Source organism: Pristiophorus japonicus, chromosome 11, assembly GCF_044704955.1.
Source record: "Pristiophorus japonicus isolate sPriJap1 chromosome 11, sPriJap1.hap1, whole genome shotgun sequence".
Lineage (NCBI taxonomy): Eukaryota > Metazoa > Chordata > Chondrichthyes > Pristiophoridae > Pristiophorus > Pristiophorus japonicus.
Window position 1 is genome coordinate 82,633,856 of NC_091987.1, and position 16,930 is coordinate 82,650,785.

General features: G+C 43.7%; 1 protein-coding gene across 3 annotated transcripts in view; it reads right to left on the bottom strand.

The window, feature by feature from the left end:
- The window catches only part of LOC139276118 (E3 ubiquitin-protein ligase DZIP3-like), a 182,319-nt gene that overhangs the window by 58,857 nt on the left and 106,532 nt on the right, over positions 1-16,930 (bottom strand). For all 3 annotated transcript variants that reach the window (XM_070893630.1, XM_070893628.1, XM_070893629.1), the window contains exons 14-17: positions 15,369-15,422; positions 14,713-14,862; positions 8,717-8,856; positions 1,549-1,617 (exon numbers count right to left, since the gene is read on the bottom strand). In XM_070893630.1, coding sequence (XP_070749731.1) covers positions 1,549-1,617; positions 8,717-8,856; positions 14,713-14,862; positions 15,369-15,422 — 413 coding nt within the window. The remainder of the gene's footprint in view (positions 1-1,548; positions 1,618-8,716; positions 8,857-14,712; positions 14,863-15,368; positions 15,423-16,930) is intronic.

The following is a 16,930-nucleotide window of genomic DNA, read 5'->3' on the forward strand; positions in this document are numbered from 1 at the left end:
GTCTTACTGCAGTTGTACAGGGCCTTGGTGAGGCCTCACCTGGAATATTGTGTTCAGTTTTGGTCTCCTAATCTGAGGAAGGACGTTCTTGCTATTGAGGGAGTGCAGCGAAGGTTCACCAGACTGATTCCCGGGATGGCCGGACTTACATATGAGGAGAGACTGGATCAACTGGGCCTTTATACAATGGAGTTTAGAAGGATGAGGGGGGATCTCATAGAAATATACAAGATTCTGACAGGACGGGACAGGTTAGATGCGGGTAGATTGTTCCTGATGTTGGAGAAGTCCAGAACCAGGGGACATAGTCTTAGGATAAGGGGTAGGCCATTTAGGACTGAGATGAGGAGAAACTTCTTCACTCAGAGAGTTGTTAACTTGTGGAATTTCCTGCTGCAGAGAGTTGTTGCCAGTTCATTGGATATATTCAAGAGGGAGTTAGATATGGCCCTTACGGCTAAAGGGATCGAGGCGTATGGAGAGAAAGCAGGAAAGGGGTACTGAGGGAATGATCAGCCATGATCTTATTGAATGGTGGTGCAGGCTCACATGTTTCTATGTGCCTTGCACTGTCTTGTGTGGATAGCAGCGGGCTGCGTGGAGGATTGGGAGAAGTCCCTTGATTGAAGACTCCTATTCATCTGGTGATTTTGCCTGCCGTGTGGATTTAGAAGGCTTCCCTGGACTTCAAGAACATCTTTGAAAATTTTGGGCCACTTGGGACATCGATGGAGAAGGTGGTGAAGATTTATGTTTTATTTGAATACTTACAGTTCTATCATCGAAGGAGTAGCATTAATGGAAAGTTTTCTTTTATCTGTTATATTTTAAAGTTCCATAAAGTTGATGTTTTATTTTTAAAGTTTCAAAAAGTTTATGTAAAATAGCCAGGGAGTCACTTCGGCCGGGGATAGGAGCGGGCCAGCGCTGATTTCTTTAATTGTAGGTAAGGCTTTTTCCTATGATGTTTGTAGTGTCTGTGTGCTGATTTAAAAAATATCGGTCATGAGGAAAGTTGGCCTTATGGCCCGAATGCTACTTTTTAGCATACACCAGCACCAGAATGTATGGTGCCAAACATTCTGGCGCTGGTAGTCGACGGTGGTGCCCCAACATTGTCGAATCTTTAAATTAAGCATCAGCGTCAGAAAAATCGCTGGGCACCGAAAAAACAGTGCCAAGTGCTGGGCAAAATTGGGGCCTCGATGTAAGGAATGGAGAATAACAAAAGACACAATCAGCCACGCCAAAACAGGCAACCTGCCTTTCCTTCTGACCCAGTTAATCTAAATGCTTTGGATTCACTGTAATTTTACTGCTGGGTGAGCAATAAGAAGTACTGCCCTTCTCAGCTATGGGCAACACTAATGAAGATAGGAATCTTAAATTTGTGTTTCATTTCTCTGAAAAATGCAGCCTTCATTCTTTTTATAATGAATGTAGATATTTTGGGGGAAATAGATTTGATTTACTTCTTAACCATTTACTTTCACTGTCAGCAATGTTCAAAAATTAAATACTTAAAATGTTATAAACTACAGTACTTACTGTTCATTTTGCAATTCCTTTTTTAGCTTCACAATTTCCTCATTCTTGTCATTAATTGATTTTACATATCTTAAAATAAGAAAAAGAAAGTAGTTGAGTCCCCATGAAGACCCCATGAGAATTGCAAAGTTTCTATATATCTATCTTCATATATTTAACAGTCTTGCACCTAGGTTACATCTGGCATATCATGGCTTTCAAAGACAGCACACTTCAAAGTGTCATACTTACATCATACAGATAACCAATCACATATCCGACTCATTAAATGTGAATGAATCAAAAGTAATTCAATTCAGTCAGTAAGCACCAGTGATTAGTGAGAAAGCAACAGAAAATCAAATCACAATCACATTGTTCAATTGTTTTAAAGCTACCAATCCCAAATCAATTGCTCCAAAATTGTTGTAATATTGGTTTAAGTCATCATCTTGAATTTTGCCTTCAACTAAAAATTGAACTGCAACATTTAACACTTAGAATCATCGGAGTTTAAAATCACCGAAGGAGGCTATTCTACCTGTCTAGCTAACTTTGCTAGGCCAATCAAAACTAATCCCACTGTGCCATGTACTCAAATTCCCAGGTTGCACCATTCTGCCATTGAACCACTGGTATTTTTCTTTAGCTTTTTAGCAATTTATGCTCAGTTATTAAAAACATGCAGAGTCAAATTTCAAAAACTTTATTCCACTAAAGTTAATGCAAGTATTTTTTTTTAAACAAAGGGGCTGTGTGTTTTTAAACAGAGAGGGTATGTGAGAGAAAAAGACAGACTACTGATTATACACCTGTTACAGCTTTTGTTTTGTGTTCTATAAATTCCAGAAGGTGCGTTAAGCTGAAAAAGATGGAGTGATTTTCATCATAATAATTTAAGTTCATCTGAAAAAAAAAACTGAATTTTGAAACAACCTCTCTCACCTGTATTATTTTGTCAGTTGAAACAGCTTCAGGCACAACTGTTATCATGATTATGTTAATAGTTAGAAACTGTAAACATTCTAATAATTACTGTCCAAAACAGAGTATTTGGCTGGGAACCATGAATTGTTGGATTGTGTTCTCACTAGGCTAGACTCTCCTCCAAGATCTGACTGAACTCCCTTTAAATGTATCCCATATGCTTTTTCTCCGTGTTCCGAGGAAGCTGGACAGCTATTCCTCTCTCAAACCTCTTTTCTGTTCAGGGATTCATCAATAGGCTTGTCAACCAAACTATTTTCTAAGAGTAAGTTCAAGACAGGCAATCTCCCACTTCTCTGAATCACGATAATGAATTAGTTATTTCCCTTGGTTATTGTGGAAAACAGTAAGGATAGTTGGCTTATTATCAATCACTTCTTTGTCTCAGCCACTGCAAAGAGGGTTTTAAATATGTGTGAAATCACTTAATTTTAAAAGCACAAGGCTTAAACATAACTCATTCCCAAATAGTTTCCGTGGCAGAATTGTCAAACACCCCAACCCCCCCTCCTCCTCATTCTGATTTTTATTCCAATATACAGGCTGCCCTGCATTTCTACTCAACTTGATTAACAATTGAACACAATATCGCTTTACCATCCTCCCTACACTACTTTACTAAACAAAATATCTATGCAGCTATATTTTTTAAATTATTCGTTCATGGGATGTTGGCGTCGCTGGCAATGCTAGCATTTATTGCCCATCCCTAATTGCACTTGAGAAGGTGATGGTGAGCCGCCTTCTTGAACCGCTGTAGTCCACGAGCTGAAGGTACTCCCACAGTGCTGTTAGGTAGGGAGCACAAGGATTTTGACCCAGCGACGATGAAGGAACTTGAAGATGATACTTGGAGGTTCACCTGTGCAGGCTGCCCATGTCCTTCTACGTGGTAGAGGTCATGGGTTTGGGAGGTGCTGTCGAAGAAGCCTTGGCGAGTTGTTGCAGTGCATCTTGTAGATGCTGCACACTGCAGCCAGGTGCAGTGGAGGGAATGAACGTTTAAGGTGGTGGATGGGGTGCCGATCAAATGGGCTGCTTTGTCCTGGATGGTGTCGAGCTTCTTCAGTGTTATTGGAGCTGCACTCATCCAGGCAAGTGGAGAGTATTCCATCACACTCCTGATTTGTGCCTTGTAGATGGTGGAAAGGCTTTGGGGAGTCAGGAGGTGAGTCACTCGCCACAGGATACCCAGCCTCTGACCTACTCTTGTAGCCAGTTAAGTTTCTGGTCAATGTTGACCGGCAGGATGTTGATGGTGGGGGATTCAGCAATGGTAGTGCTGTTGAGTGTCTCATGAATTTTACTTGCCACCTATCAGTCCAAATCTGAATGTTGTCCAGGTTGTACTGCATGCGGGTATGGGCTGCTGCATTATCTGAGGAGTGGCAAATGGAACTGAATGTGCAATTATCAGCGAACTTCCCACTTCTGACCCTATGATGGAGGGAAGGTCATTGATGAAGCAGCTGATGGCGGTTGGGCCTAGGACACCGCCCTGAGGAACTCCTTTACTGATGTCCTTGGGCTCAGATGATTGGCTTCCAAGTTCCTTTGTGCAAGGTATGACTTCAACCAGTGGAGAGTTTCCCCCCTGATTTTCACTGACTTCAATGTTACTCTGGCTCCTCGATGTGACACTCGGTCAAATACTGCCTTGATGTCAAGGGCAGTCACTCTCATAAGAACAAAAGGAAATATGAGTAGGCCATATGGCCCCCCCGAGCCTGCTCCGCTATTCAATAAGATCATGGCTACTCTGATCTTGGCCTCAACTCTACTTCCCTGTCCACTCCCCGTAATCCTCGACTGCCTTATCGTTCAAAAATCTGTCCATTTCCACCTTAGATATATTCAATGACCCAGCCTCCACAGCTCTTTGCGTTGAGAATTTCAAAGATTCATGACCCTCAGAGAAGAAATTCCTCCTCATTTCCATTTTAAATGGGTGACCCCTTATTTTGAAACGATGCCCCCTACTTCTAGATTCTCCCACGAGAGGAAACATCCTCTCTGCATCAACCCTGTCAAGCCCCCTCAGAATCTTATACATTTCAATAAGATAACCTCTGATTCTTCTGAACTCAAAAGAGTATTGGCCCAACCTGCTCCACCTTTCTTCATAAGAAAACCCCTTCAGCTCAGGAATCAACCTAGTGAACCTTCTCTGAACTGCCTCCAATGCAAGTATATCCTTCCTTAAATAAGGAGACCAAAACTGTGCGCAGTACTCCAGATGTGGTCTCACCAACGTCCTGTACAGTTGTAGCAAGAATTTCCTACTTTTATACTCCATTCCCCTTGCAATAAAGGCCAACATTCCAATTGCCTTCCTAATTACTTGCTGTATCTGCACTTTTAGAGTGGAAGAAAGTCACCCTCGACTCCGAGGGTCTGCCTATGATGATGACGATGACTTTATTTAACTAATTAGGTTTTCAAGTTTAGAAATTTCAATTATCTATATAATTTTTAATCTGCAATCATGGCTCTTACATTAAACCAATGCCCAAATTTCTTTTTGTCTCTTTTATGTCTCTCTTTCCCTCTCTTTATTTCACTTTCTGTACCTGATTGAACATTGAATTAACTATTTGAACTGGTTGAGACTGAGCTGTTCAATAATGATTCTTCAATCGGATTGGTTAAGGAGATACACATTTACTTGCCCCGTTCATACAGGTCCCAGATGCCCTGTAGAGGGCACTGTGCTTTTTGAATGGTTCGCTTACAGAAACTGCCAATGGAAAGTTTATGGGCAAGTGCAAGTGTAACGAACGGCGCAGTGCAAAGTCTGGCCCAATATAAAATCAAAATATTATATAAAATTAGGGACAGAATGTATGATTTTAAAACGGGGATTGAATTATATCTGTGCAACATAGTCCAATTATCCCTGCTCTCTAACCTTGCTTCATTTAAAGACCAGACTTAGTTTTGACTCCCCATGTGCAACGCTATAGAAGATTGGCTAATGTATTTCAAAGTTGATCTACTGTGGTGTATCTTATGGGCAGTCGGAAGATATAAAGAAAAACATTGCATTTATATAGTGCTTTTTATGACCTTAGGATGTCACAAAGTGCTTCACAACCAATTAATTTACTTTTGAAGTGTAGTCACTGTTGGGAATTTAGCTTGTTTTTACATGAAAGCAGATCTGTTGTAGCAGTTCTTATAGCAAGTGATATAAAATGGTTTGTGGGGAAGATTATTGGGTTTGTAAGTATTGAGAGAGATGTAAGACAAATTAAGGGAATTGATTTAAGTGAGCAGTTGTCGGTGTAGTGAATAGTTGGGATGGAATGTATTGAAGATCTGTGGAGGGGGTGGGGGTACTTCTTACTTGGGAGTAGCGAAGGGAGGGAAGGGTCATGAATAGTTGAAGGGGTGGACAAATTTCACTCTGAAATCAGTCTGTGACAACTCCCTGAATTAAAGTTCAAATTCCCTCTCTTTTTGACAAAATGTGAACATCACATTTTGGAGCTAGGATGGGGAGGGTAAGGAAGACAGTAAGTTCACAAAGTGAGCAGGGATTTGCTCTTTGTAAGGTGCACAATGGTAAATGAAAATCCACGCTTAATTAAATAATAAAGTAATGAATAAAGACAGGCCATTTAATCAATGAACCCCGTTCACTCTAATGTCAACAATTCCATATGGGCAGGAACATAAGTACTTCCTCTGAAGTTTGTTGGTTATCCCCAAGTTGGACATGTTATGCATTGCACCCACTTTCTGCAGCCAGTAACAAGATTAAAAAAATACACAATTGAACTTCAAGGTAGACCCCATTGTATAACTCTGCCAGGGGAAAGTGGGCATACCAGGCAAATCTAGATTAACATATAATACATCAGTACCAAACTATTTGATGTGTAAATCAGGTGTTAAAAGCAATCACAACCCATCAAATGTTGTAAGTCTGTGGATCACACTGTATTTGGTTCTGTCTTCATGAAGGAAGACACAAATAACCTTCCAGATGCACTAGGGGACCGAGGGTCGAGAGAGAAGGAGGAACTGAAGGATATCCTTATTAGGCAGGAAATTGTGTTGGGGAAATTGATGGGATTGAAGGCCGATAAATCCCCGGGACCTGATTGTCTGCATCCCAGGGTACTTAAGGAAGTGGCCCTAGAAATAGTGGATGCATTGGTGATCATTTTCCAACAGTCTATCAACTCGGGATCAGTTCCTATGGACTGGAGGGTAGCTAATCTCACACCACTTTTTAAAAAAAGGAGGGAGAGAGAAAACGGGTAATTATAGATCGGTTAGCCTGACATCAGTAGTGGGGAAAATGTTGGAATCAATTATTAAGGATGAAATAGCAGTGCATTTGGAAAGCAGTGACAGGATCGGTCCAAGTCAGCATGGATTTATGAAAGGGAAAATCATGCTTGACAAATCTTCTGCAATTTTTTGAGGATGTAACTAGTAGAGTGGACAAGGGAGAACCAGTGGATGTGGTGTATTTGGACTTTCAAAAGGCCTTCACAAGGTCCCACATAAGGGATTGGTGTGCAAAATCAAAGCACATTGTATTGGGGGTAATGTACTGGCGAGGATAGAGAATTGGTTGGCAGACAGGAAGCAGAGAGTCGGGATAAACGGGTCCTTGTCGGAATGGGAGGCAGTGACTAGTGGAGTGCCGCAGGGCTCAGTGCTGGGACCCCGGCTCTTTACAATATACATAAGTGATTTGGATGAAGGAATTGAATGTAATATCTCCAAGTTTGCAGATGACACTAAACTGGGTGTCGGTGTGAGCTGTGAGGAGGACGCTAAGATGCTGCTGGGTGACCTGGACAGGTTAGGTGAGTGGGCAAATGCATGGCACATGCAGTATAATGTGGATAAATGTGAGGTTATCCACTTTGGAGGCAATAACATGAAGGCAGAATATTATCTGAATGGCGGCAGATTAGGAAAAGGGGAGGTGCAACGAGATCTGGGTGTCACTGAAAGTTGACATGCAGGTACAGCAGGTGGTGAAGAAGGCAAATGGCATGTTGGCCTTCATAGCTGGGGGATTTGAGTAAAGGAGCAGGGAGGTCTTACTGCAATTGTACAGGGCCTTGGTGAGGCCTCACCTGGAATATTGTGTTCAGTTTTGGTCTCCTAATCTGAGGAAGGACGCTCTTGCTATTGAGGGAGTGCAGCGAAGGTTCACCAGACTGATTCCCGGGATGGCTGGACTGACGTATGAGGAGAGACTGGATCAACTGGGCCTTTATACACTGGAGTTTAGAAGGATGAGAGGGGATCTCATAGAAACTTTTAAGATTCTGACGGGGCAGGACAGGTTAGATGCGGGAAGAATGCTCCCGATGTTGGGGAAGTCCAGAACCAAGGGACACAATCTTAGGATAAGCCATTTAGGACTGAGGTGAGGAGAAACTTCTTCATTCAGAGGGAGTTATTCAAGAGGGAGTTAGATATGGCTCCTTACGGCTAAAGGGATTGAGGGGTATGGAGAGAAAGCAGGAAAGGGTTACTGAAGGAATGATCAGTCATGATCTTATTGAATGGTGGTGCAGGCTCGAGGGGCCGAATCGCCTACTCCTGCACCTATTTTCTATGTTTCTATCTGTAAATAACTCTGATTAATAACATGCTCAGATGATTAATGTGATAGGACTTTCTTTGATATGATGTGTCAATAACCTGCCTGGAAGTAATATAATTGCTGCTAGTTTTCCGTATCCTACAGTTTCACTTGTTGCAACCTCTAGTTTCATCGACCGAGCAGTGAGAGACAATTAATTCTGTGGCGCAAAGAAGCCGCATAACTGTTACCAAGTCTCAGTAAATGATTCTGAAAAAGACTCTAAAATTTGATATAATTTTATATTTTTGAGACAGAATAAAGTATTCTGTAAGTCAAGCATTGCATTTCTGTAGTCTTTATGCTTCGGTGTAATTATGAATCTTGTGAATAATTTTAATTACTAATTTTAGCTTGAACTGCATGATCTGACAGCATGGCATTTTCCACTCTTCGATGTGGACATGGTTTGTGTTGCAAGCTGGTGTAAAAGGGTTATTGTTAATTCTGTGGCATTCACTTAATCTGCACTGTGCTGTGAACATGGAAAAGGAGAGAAAGTTGAGAGACAGCCCAAATTGTAACAGTTTTTTCAACTAAACTAAACAACAGATGCACAATTGCACTGTATTTTAAATGCTATGGTACCTTTCAAATTGAGATTTTTTGACTTTAATTTGCTCTTTGACTTTCATTAACTGTGTTTGATGACTTTTCTGCTCCTGGACCAGCTTGCAAGATTCCTCCTGGAGTTGATGGTGGACACTAACAATTTCTTGTTGGAGGCCCTGAGAGAAGAAGAAAAAAAATGCAATTTGTCTTTTAAATGAACAAATTGGTAACAATTTGTAACTGAAATGTGAGCAGACTTCCAGAAACAAAATAATCTGACTACCCAAGAATAATGTTTGGCCGCGCACCAATCATGAGGTCCCGTGCGGACAGCTGACCAGCTCCTGCCGCTGGAAGAAATACAGCGTATGCACAGCCATTCAGCAAATTTAAAAATGAGCATGAAAAAAAGAGAGCACATTGCCCAGGAATTTCTGAAATTAGCACTAAAATGTATACATGGATATAAAATTTAGCCTCATAGTATAGGTACTGCAATTATCTGACCAATTGAATAATTTAGTCGATTCAACTTTTAATATTTAGCAATAATTGCTACTGTATTAGTTTCTGTTAAAATTCTGTGCAAAACAATACAAGACTATGGGCCCAAGTTTCCACACGATATAAAATGGGCGCCCCTCCGAGCTGGGCACCCGTTTTTCGCGCCACAAAGTGCGCCTAAAAAAACCCTCCGTATTCTCCACCTCCCTGCAGGTCCTCTGGCCCTCGGCACGGCACAGCAGGAGCTGTAGGGGGCGGAGCCAGGTCCCTGCGCTGAAAACAGTGCCGGGACCTCTGCACATGCGCGCTACAGTGGGCACGCAAGTGCAGTAGCTCCAGGCGCCCGAAACTATGTGGGAGGGGCCCGAAGCACGCAGCCCCTAGCCCTGACCGAATGGCCTCACTGGGGCTGCGTGAATAAGGCTCCTCCCACGGCCAGCTCCTGCTTCCTGCCCGCCCCCCCCGGACCCGACCCGACCCGACCCGTCTGCCGCTCCTGCTCCCCCCCCCCCCCCCCCCGGACCGGACCCGATTGTCGCTGCCGCTCCTGCTTCCCCCCGGACCGGACCCGACACGCCTGTCGCTGCCGCTCCTGCTCCTGCTCCCCACCCCCCCACTCCCGACCGGACCCGACTCGTCTGCGTCTGCCGCTCCCACCCGACTCTACTCCCGCCCCCGCCCCCGGACTGGATCCGTCCGTCCGTCCGTCCGACCGACCTCCCTCCCTCCCTCTCTCCCTCTCCCTCCTCCCCCTCCCCCTCCCTCTCCCCCCCGCCGACCCGAACCGAACCTCTCTCCCCGACCCGACCCAACGCCACCTACCTCTGGTGCTGGGGACGGGCCCTGCCCGAAATCTCGGGCCCGGCCCGTTCAGCCTTCGGTCCCGACGGCAAACCGCTTCCTAAAGGCCTGCCTGAAGAACTTTCACACAGCTAGGAAGATGGTTTATTTAATCTTTTCTTTGCTTATAAATTTTTATTCAGGTTGGATTTATTTGTATAATATTTGTATAAGTATAACTAAGGATTTATTGTAGAATTTAATGACTTCCCTCCACCCCCTCCCCTCCCCCCCTCGTTCCCTACGCCTAATTTGTAACCTGCGCCTGATTTTTTAATGTGTAGAACAGGTTTTTTCAGTTCTACAAAAATCTTCACTTGCTGCATTCTAAGTTAGTTTGGAGTACGTTTTCACTGTGGAAACTTTTAAATCAGGCGTCAGTGGCCGTTCACACCCCCTTTTGAAGAAAAAATTCAGTTCCAAAGTGGAACTGTTCTAACTGACTAGAACTGCAGAAAAAAAAATGTGGAGAATTGCGATTTCTAAGATAGTCCGTTCTCCACCAGTTGCTCCTAAAAATCAGGCGCAAATTATGTGGAAACTTGGGCCCATTATGCTGGTCATCAAAATAATTAAAAAAAAGAACTGCACAGAATTTTCAATGCAAGTTATTGAAATGTTTTCATTATCCAATTATAGAAATGAGTTGAAAATTAGCTTTAAAACACTGCTCTGCATGTATATAAAATTAAGGTAATTGTCCATGCCATCGAATCTGTACATTCTAAATGGTATCCATTTGAAATAAATTGTTGGCTCGGTTAATGGATTTAATGGATGGATAGACAGAAAATCAAAATTAAATATTGATACTGAACATCACTTTCCAGCCTTTGATAATTTAGCTACATAGAATGGCAGATGTATTTTCATTAATAATTCCAGCAAATCTATTTTGCTATTAAGCCCTTTCACTGGTCTATTACATGTATCACAGCATGAAATTCTTGCTGTTTGAACTCATCTTTCAAATTTGCAAATGCTTCTTAAAAAATGTTTCTTCTACTAAAACCACATTTCTATGTTAGGGATTTTAAAATTTGAATTGTGAAGATCAGTGGCCACTGTTAGCACACTACTCTTTCTCTGCAACATGGATCTAACTCCAGCCCAAGACGCAACTCTTCACTCACTTTCTGCTGATTCTATGAATACTACGTGAAATGGGTGTAAGGTGTCTCAACATAGTTCCTTAGTCATCATCATAGTTCCTTAGTCCCTCGGAATCGAGGAAGAATTGTTTCCACTCCTGAGTGAGTTCTTTGGTGGTGGAACAGTCCAATATGAGAGCCACAGACTCTGTCACAGATGGGGCAGATATTCGTTGAGGGAAGGGATGGGTGGGACTGGTTTGCCGCACGCTCTTACCACTGACTGCGCTTGAATTCTGCATGCTCTTGCCGTCGAGACTCGAGGTGCTCAGCGCTTGCTCGGATGCACTTCCTCCACTTCGGGCAGTCTTGGGCCAGGGACTCACAGGTGTCAGTGGGGATGTTGCACTTTATCAGGGACGCTTTGAGGGTGTCCTTGTAACGTTTCCGCTGCCCACCTTTGGCTTGTTTTCCGTGAAGGTGCTCCGAGTAGAGCACTTGCTTTGGGAGTCTCGTGTCTAGAATGCGAACTATGTGGCCTGCCCAGCGGAGCTGATCGAGTGTAGTCAGCGCTTCAATGCTGGGGATGTTAGCCTGGACGCGGACGTTGATATGGGTATGCCTGTCCTCCCAGGGGATTTGTAGGATCTTGCGGAGATATCGTTAGTGATATTTCTCCAGCGATTTGAGGTGCCTGCTGTACATGGTCCATGTCTCTGAGCCATACAGGAGGGCGGGTATTACTACAGCCCTGTAGACCATGAGCTTGGTGGCAGTTTTGGGGGCCTGGTCTTCAAACACTCTTTTCCTCAGGCGGCCGAAGGCTGCACTGGAGGCGGTGTTGGATCATGTCGTCAATGCCTGCTCTTGTTGATAGGAGGCTCCTGTGATACGGGAAGTTGTTCACGGTGTCCAGGGCCGCGTCGTGGATCTTGATGACTGGGGGGGGGGCAGTGCTGTGCGGTGAGGACAGGCTGGAGGAGGACCTTTGTCTTACGGTTTTTTGGCGTAAGGCCCAAGCTTTTGTACGCCTCAGTAAATACGTCAACTATGTCCTGGAGTTCAGCCTCTGTATGTGCGCAGACGCAGGCGTCGTCCATGTACTGGAGCTCGACAACTGGCCTGGAGACGATGAAGGTTGAACAGGTTCCCACTGGTTCTGTAGTTTAGTTCCACTCCAGCGGGGAGCTTGTTGACTGTGAGGTGCAGCATGGCGGCGAGGAAGATTGAGAAGAGGGTTGGGGCGATGACGCAGCCCTGTTTGACCCCGGTCCGGATGTAGATTGGGTCTGTGATGGATCCGTTGGTAAGGATCACGGCCTGCATGGCGTCGTGGAGCAGGCGGAGGATGGTGACGAACTTTTGGGGGCATCCGAAATGGAGGAGGACGCTCCATACACCCGCATGGTTGACAGTGTCAAAAGCCTTTGTAAGGTCAAAGGCGGCCATGTATAAGGGCTGGCGCTGTTCCCTGCATTTTTCCTATAGCTGTCGCGCTGCAAAAATCATGTCCGTTGTGCCCCGTAGGGGATGAAATCCGCACTGATATTCCGGGAGAAGCTCCTCGGCCACGGGAAGACGACGGTTGAGGAGGATTCTAGTGACGACTTTCCCAGTGGCTGATAGCAGGGAGATTCCTCTGTAGTTGCTGCAATCGGACTTGTCCCCTTTTTTAAAGATGGTCACGATTACTGCATCTCTGAGATCTCCCAGCATGCTCTCCTCCCTCCAGATGAGAGAGATGAGGTTGTGTATTTGCGCCAGCAGTGCCTCGCTGCCATACTTCAATGCCTCAGCAGGGATTCCATCCGCTCCCGCAGCCTTGTTGTTTTTAAGCTGTCTTATGGCTTTTTCTACCTCGTGCAACGTTGGGGTTTTACTGAGGTGGTGGCGGGTAGCATGCTGCGGGATGGAGTCGAGAACACTCCAGTCAAAGGCAGAGTCTCGATTGAAGAGATCTTTGAAGTGCTCCTTCCAGCGGGCCCTGACTGCCTCGGTGTCCTTGATGAGTGTTTCTTCGTTCTTGGCCAGCAGTGGGGTGGGGCCTTGGGTGTTTGGACCTTAGGTGGCCTTGACTGCGATGAAGAATCCTCGCACAGCATGGTTGTAGGCCAGCTGCTGTATCTCCTTAGTAGGCACAGGCAAACACCATAAAATAGCCACAATTCTTCACAAAGTGGTAGTAAACTGAAAACTTTCTTCCAGATGATACATTAAACCGAAGCCCAATCTGCCCACTCATGTGGACGTAAACGATCCTATTCGAGGAAGAGCAGGGATTTTCTCCCCAGTGTCCTAGCCAATATTCCTCCTTTAACCAACGGTACCAAAACAGGTTATCTGGTCATTTTTCTCATATCTGTCTGTGGGAGCTTGCAGTGCACAGATTGGCTGCTACGTTTCCCTACATTACAATAATGACTGCACTTCAATGGTACTTTATTAGCTGTAGAGCATTTTGTAACTTCCTTAGGCTGTGAAAGGTGCTATATAAATGCAATCTTTGGACAAAATTTTCTGTACCTGGGTCGGCTGTGAGGGGTCATCGTGGAGGGTCACGATCCCTGTTCTTCATTTCATCCCGCTCCTGAGATCGACTTTCCCTTAATGGCATCTATTAAGGCAGCCCTGCGTGTTTTCCGGCCCTATTACATGGTGTGGGTCGGCTGACATCATCGATAACCTGTTTTCAGACAGGAATTCAAAGGAGCTGTGGCTCTATTGCATTTGAAGGTTCATCTAGGATTATGCAGGCACTGTACTGGACCATTGGAAAGCCTAGCAAATATGACTTCACAGATGCAGAGAGCTGCACTCAGGGTCTCAGATGACCCCCTCCATATGCTTGTGGAGGGAGTGAGAGCACGCAGGAAGCTCTTCTTTCCTTTCGATGGGCGGAAGAGACATCCGGCGTTATTGCGTCCATTATGCCAATGTTCTCTTTGCAGCCTCCCATCCTCCATAAACCAGCTCATCAAACATTCCGCTGCCAATGAACACTTGGGGTACTTCTGCTTATGTGCATTTCATTTTGAGGAAAATATACAAGTGAGGGAGCAAATCATCCAGAAACCAATAGGTAATTTTTAATTGAAAATCATGAACTACCACAAGCTAGGCTGCTGCAGTGAGACTTAGTAACAGCTTCAATTTCAGCATCCTTTCTCTACTTATCTGCAGGTCTGAGCTGGAGCTAACTCCCGAGGATACGCACCCGGGAATTGTTGCTCCTCGATGGCCACTAACAAATCCTTAACAAGTGACTTCTGTTGCACTTCGATTTTAGAGATCTGAAGACCTCATTTCACACTGGAGAAATTCTTTCAACCACGAAATGTACCTGAACTTGGGTTAGTACCTAACTCAACTAATTCTTCATATTCATTGATCACTAATACTGGCAATGACAGGAATTCCTAGCCCCTGCTTTTGACTTAAACTGTGGTAATCAGTGTATCAGAAATATCTTTGTATCCTTCCATACACAGGCAAATCACAAGACACGTGTCTTATTCTTCTAAACTAAAGCAGCGCTGCAGCTCCCTATTGTTTATTTTTAAATATTTTTTAAAATAATGGTAAACGTTAGGCATATACCTCACACTGTTTCACTTTCTCTTGGATTCTTTGTTTCTGTGCTTTAATTTCAAGATGGCTTTCATTTTCTATTTGTTTGCAGCTGTCACGCAGGTCTTCGATGGTATGTATCAATTCATTCCTCTCTGCCTCTATTCTCTTAAATGTCTCCTATAGAAGGGTAAAGCAGAACTTAGCCTAATAGAAGGATTAGATTTTTTTTTACACAATTTTGAGAACAATGCTTGAAAAATCATGACTGAGTTCTGTTTAGATCATCAAGAGATAGGTTTTAAATGCCTATTTTTTCCATCATACGGTACATTACACAGCAAAATGAGGCCATGTTCAAACTAAGTGATAAACAGTTGGATTATGCGTGTACTAATGGTGTGAATGATTCCCACTTCTCACTTCAACAATCCTCATAGCCTCTCAGACTGTGGGTGGCAAAATATGGGCACTTGTGTGTTGCACTCACATTCAGTATGAACCGAGTTGAAACTATTGAACTAATTTCACACCGGACCCATAGAGAGGAGACTTCACCACATAAGTCTGAGATGAATTAAAACCCATATCGCAGAGAAAGAACAGCATGATAATTACTATAGTGGAGGAGAGGGATAAAAACTAATAATAACTTCATTGTGTTTTAAAAAAGTTATTTAAACTACCTTGAAATCAACATCATCAGTGTTGAGACAAGCATCAACCATTTCATCCAAAATCTGCAAACAAAAGAAAGCAACATGTGATAGAGCAACACAATATTTTTCACATTCCTCCTCCAGCCCAGCACTTGATACTATTTACTTTTATAAAGTAACCCATTTAATAGTTTCTTCAGCTAATGGCTTACTTGAGAGCAGTGGAAAAAATGCATTTATGTAGTAACTAATCATATTTTAGAAATGTCACAAAGAACATATGAACATATGAAATAGGAGGAGTAGGCCATTTGGCCCCTTGAGCCTGCTCTGTCATTCAATAAGATCATGGCTGATCTGATCATGGACTCAGCTCCACTTCCCTGCCCGCTCCCCATAACCCTTTACTCCCTTATTGCTCAAAAATCTGTCTATATCTGCCTTAAATATATTCAATAACCCAGCCTCCACAACTCTCTGGGGCAGAGAATTCCACAGATTTACAACCCTCTGAGAGAAGAAATTCCTCCTCATCTCAGTTTGAAATGGATGGTCCCTTATTCTGAGACTATGTCCCCTAGTTTTAGTTTCCCCTATGAGTGGAAATATTCTTTCTGCATCCAGCTAGTCGAGCCCCCTCATTATCTTATATGGTTCAATAAGATCACCTCTCATTCTTCTGAACTCCAATGAGTATAGGCTCAACCTATCTTCATGTCAACCCCCTCATCTCCGGAATCAACCTAGTGAACCTTCTCTGCAGCCTCCAATGCAAGTATATCCTTCCTTAAATACGGAGATCAAAACTGTATGTAGTACTCTAGGGTGTGGCCTTACCAATGTCCTGTACAGTTGTAGCAGGACCTCTCTGCTTTTATACTCTATCCCCCTTGCAATAAAGGCTAACATTCCATTTGTCTTCCTGATTACTTGCTGTACCTGCATACTAACTTTTTGTGTTTCACGCACAAGGACCCCAGGTCCCTCTGTACTGAAATAATTTGCAATTTTTCTCCATTTAAATTGTAATTTGCTTTTCTATTTTTTCTGCCAAAGTGGATAACCTCACATTTTACTCCATCTGCCAACTTTTTGCCCACTCACTTAGCCTGTCTATATCTCTTTGCAGATTTTTTGTGTCCTCCTCACAATGTGTTTTCCCATCCATCTTTGTATCATCAGCAAACCTGGCTACATTACACTCGGTCCCTTCATCTAAGTCATTAATATAGACTGCAAATAGTTGAGGACCCAGCACCGATCCCTGCGGCACCCCACTAGTGACTGCCAACCGGAAAATTACCCGTTTATCCCGACTCTCTGTCTTCTGTTAGTCAATCCTCTATCCATGCTAATATATTATCCCCAACCCCGTGAACTTTTATCTTGTGCAGTAACTTTTTATGTGGCACCTTATCGAATGCCTTTTGGAAATCCAAATGCACCACATCCACTGGTTCCTCCTTATCCATCCTGCTCGTTACATCCTCAAAGAACTCTAGCAAATTTGTCAAACATGATTTCCCTTTCATAAAACCATGCTGGCTCTGCTTGATTGAATTCTGCTTTTCGAAATGTCCCGCTACTAC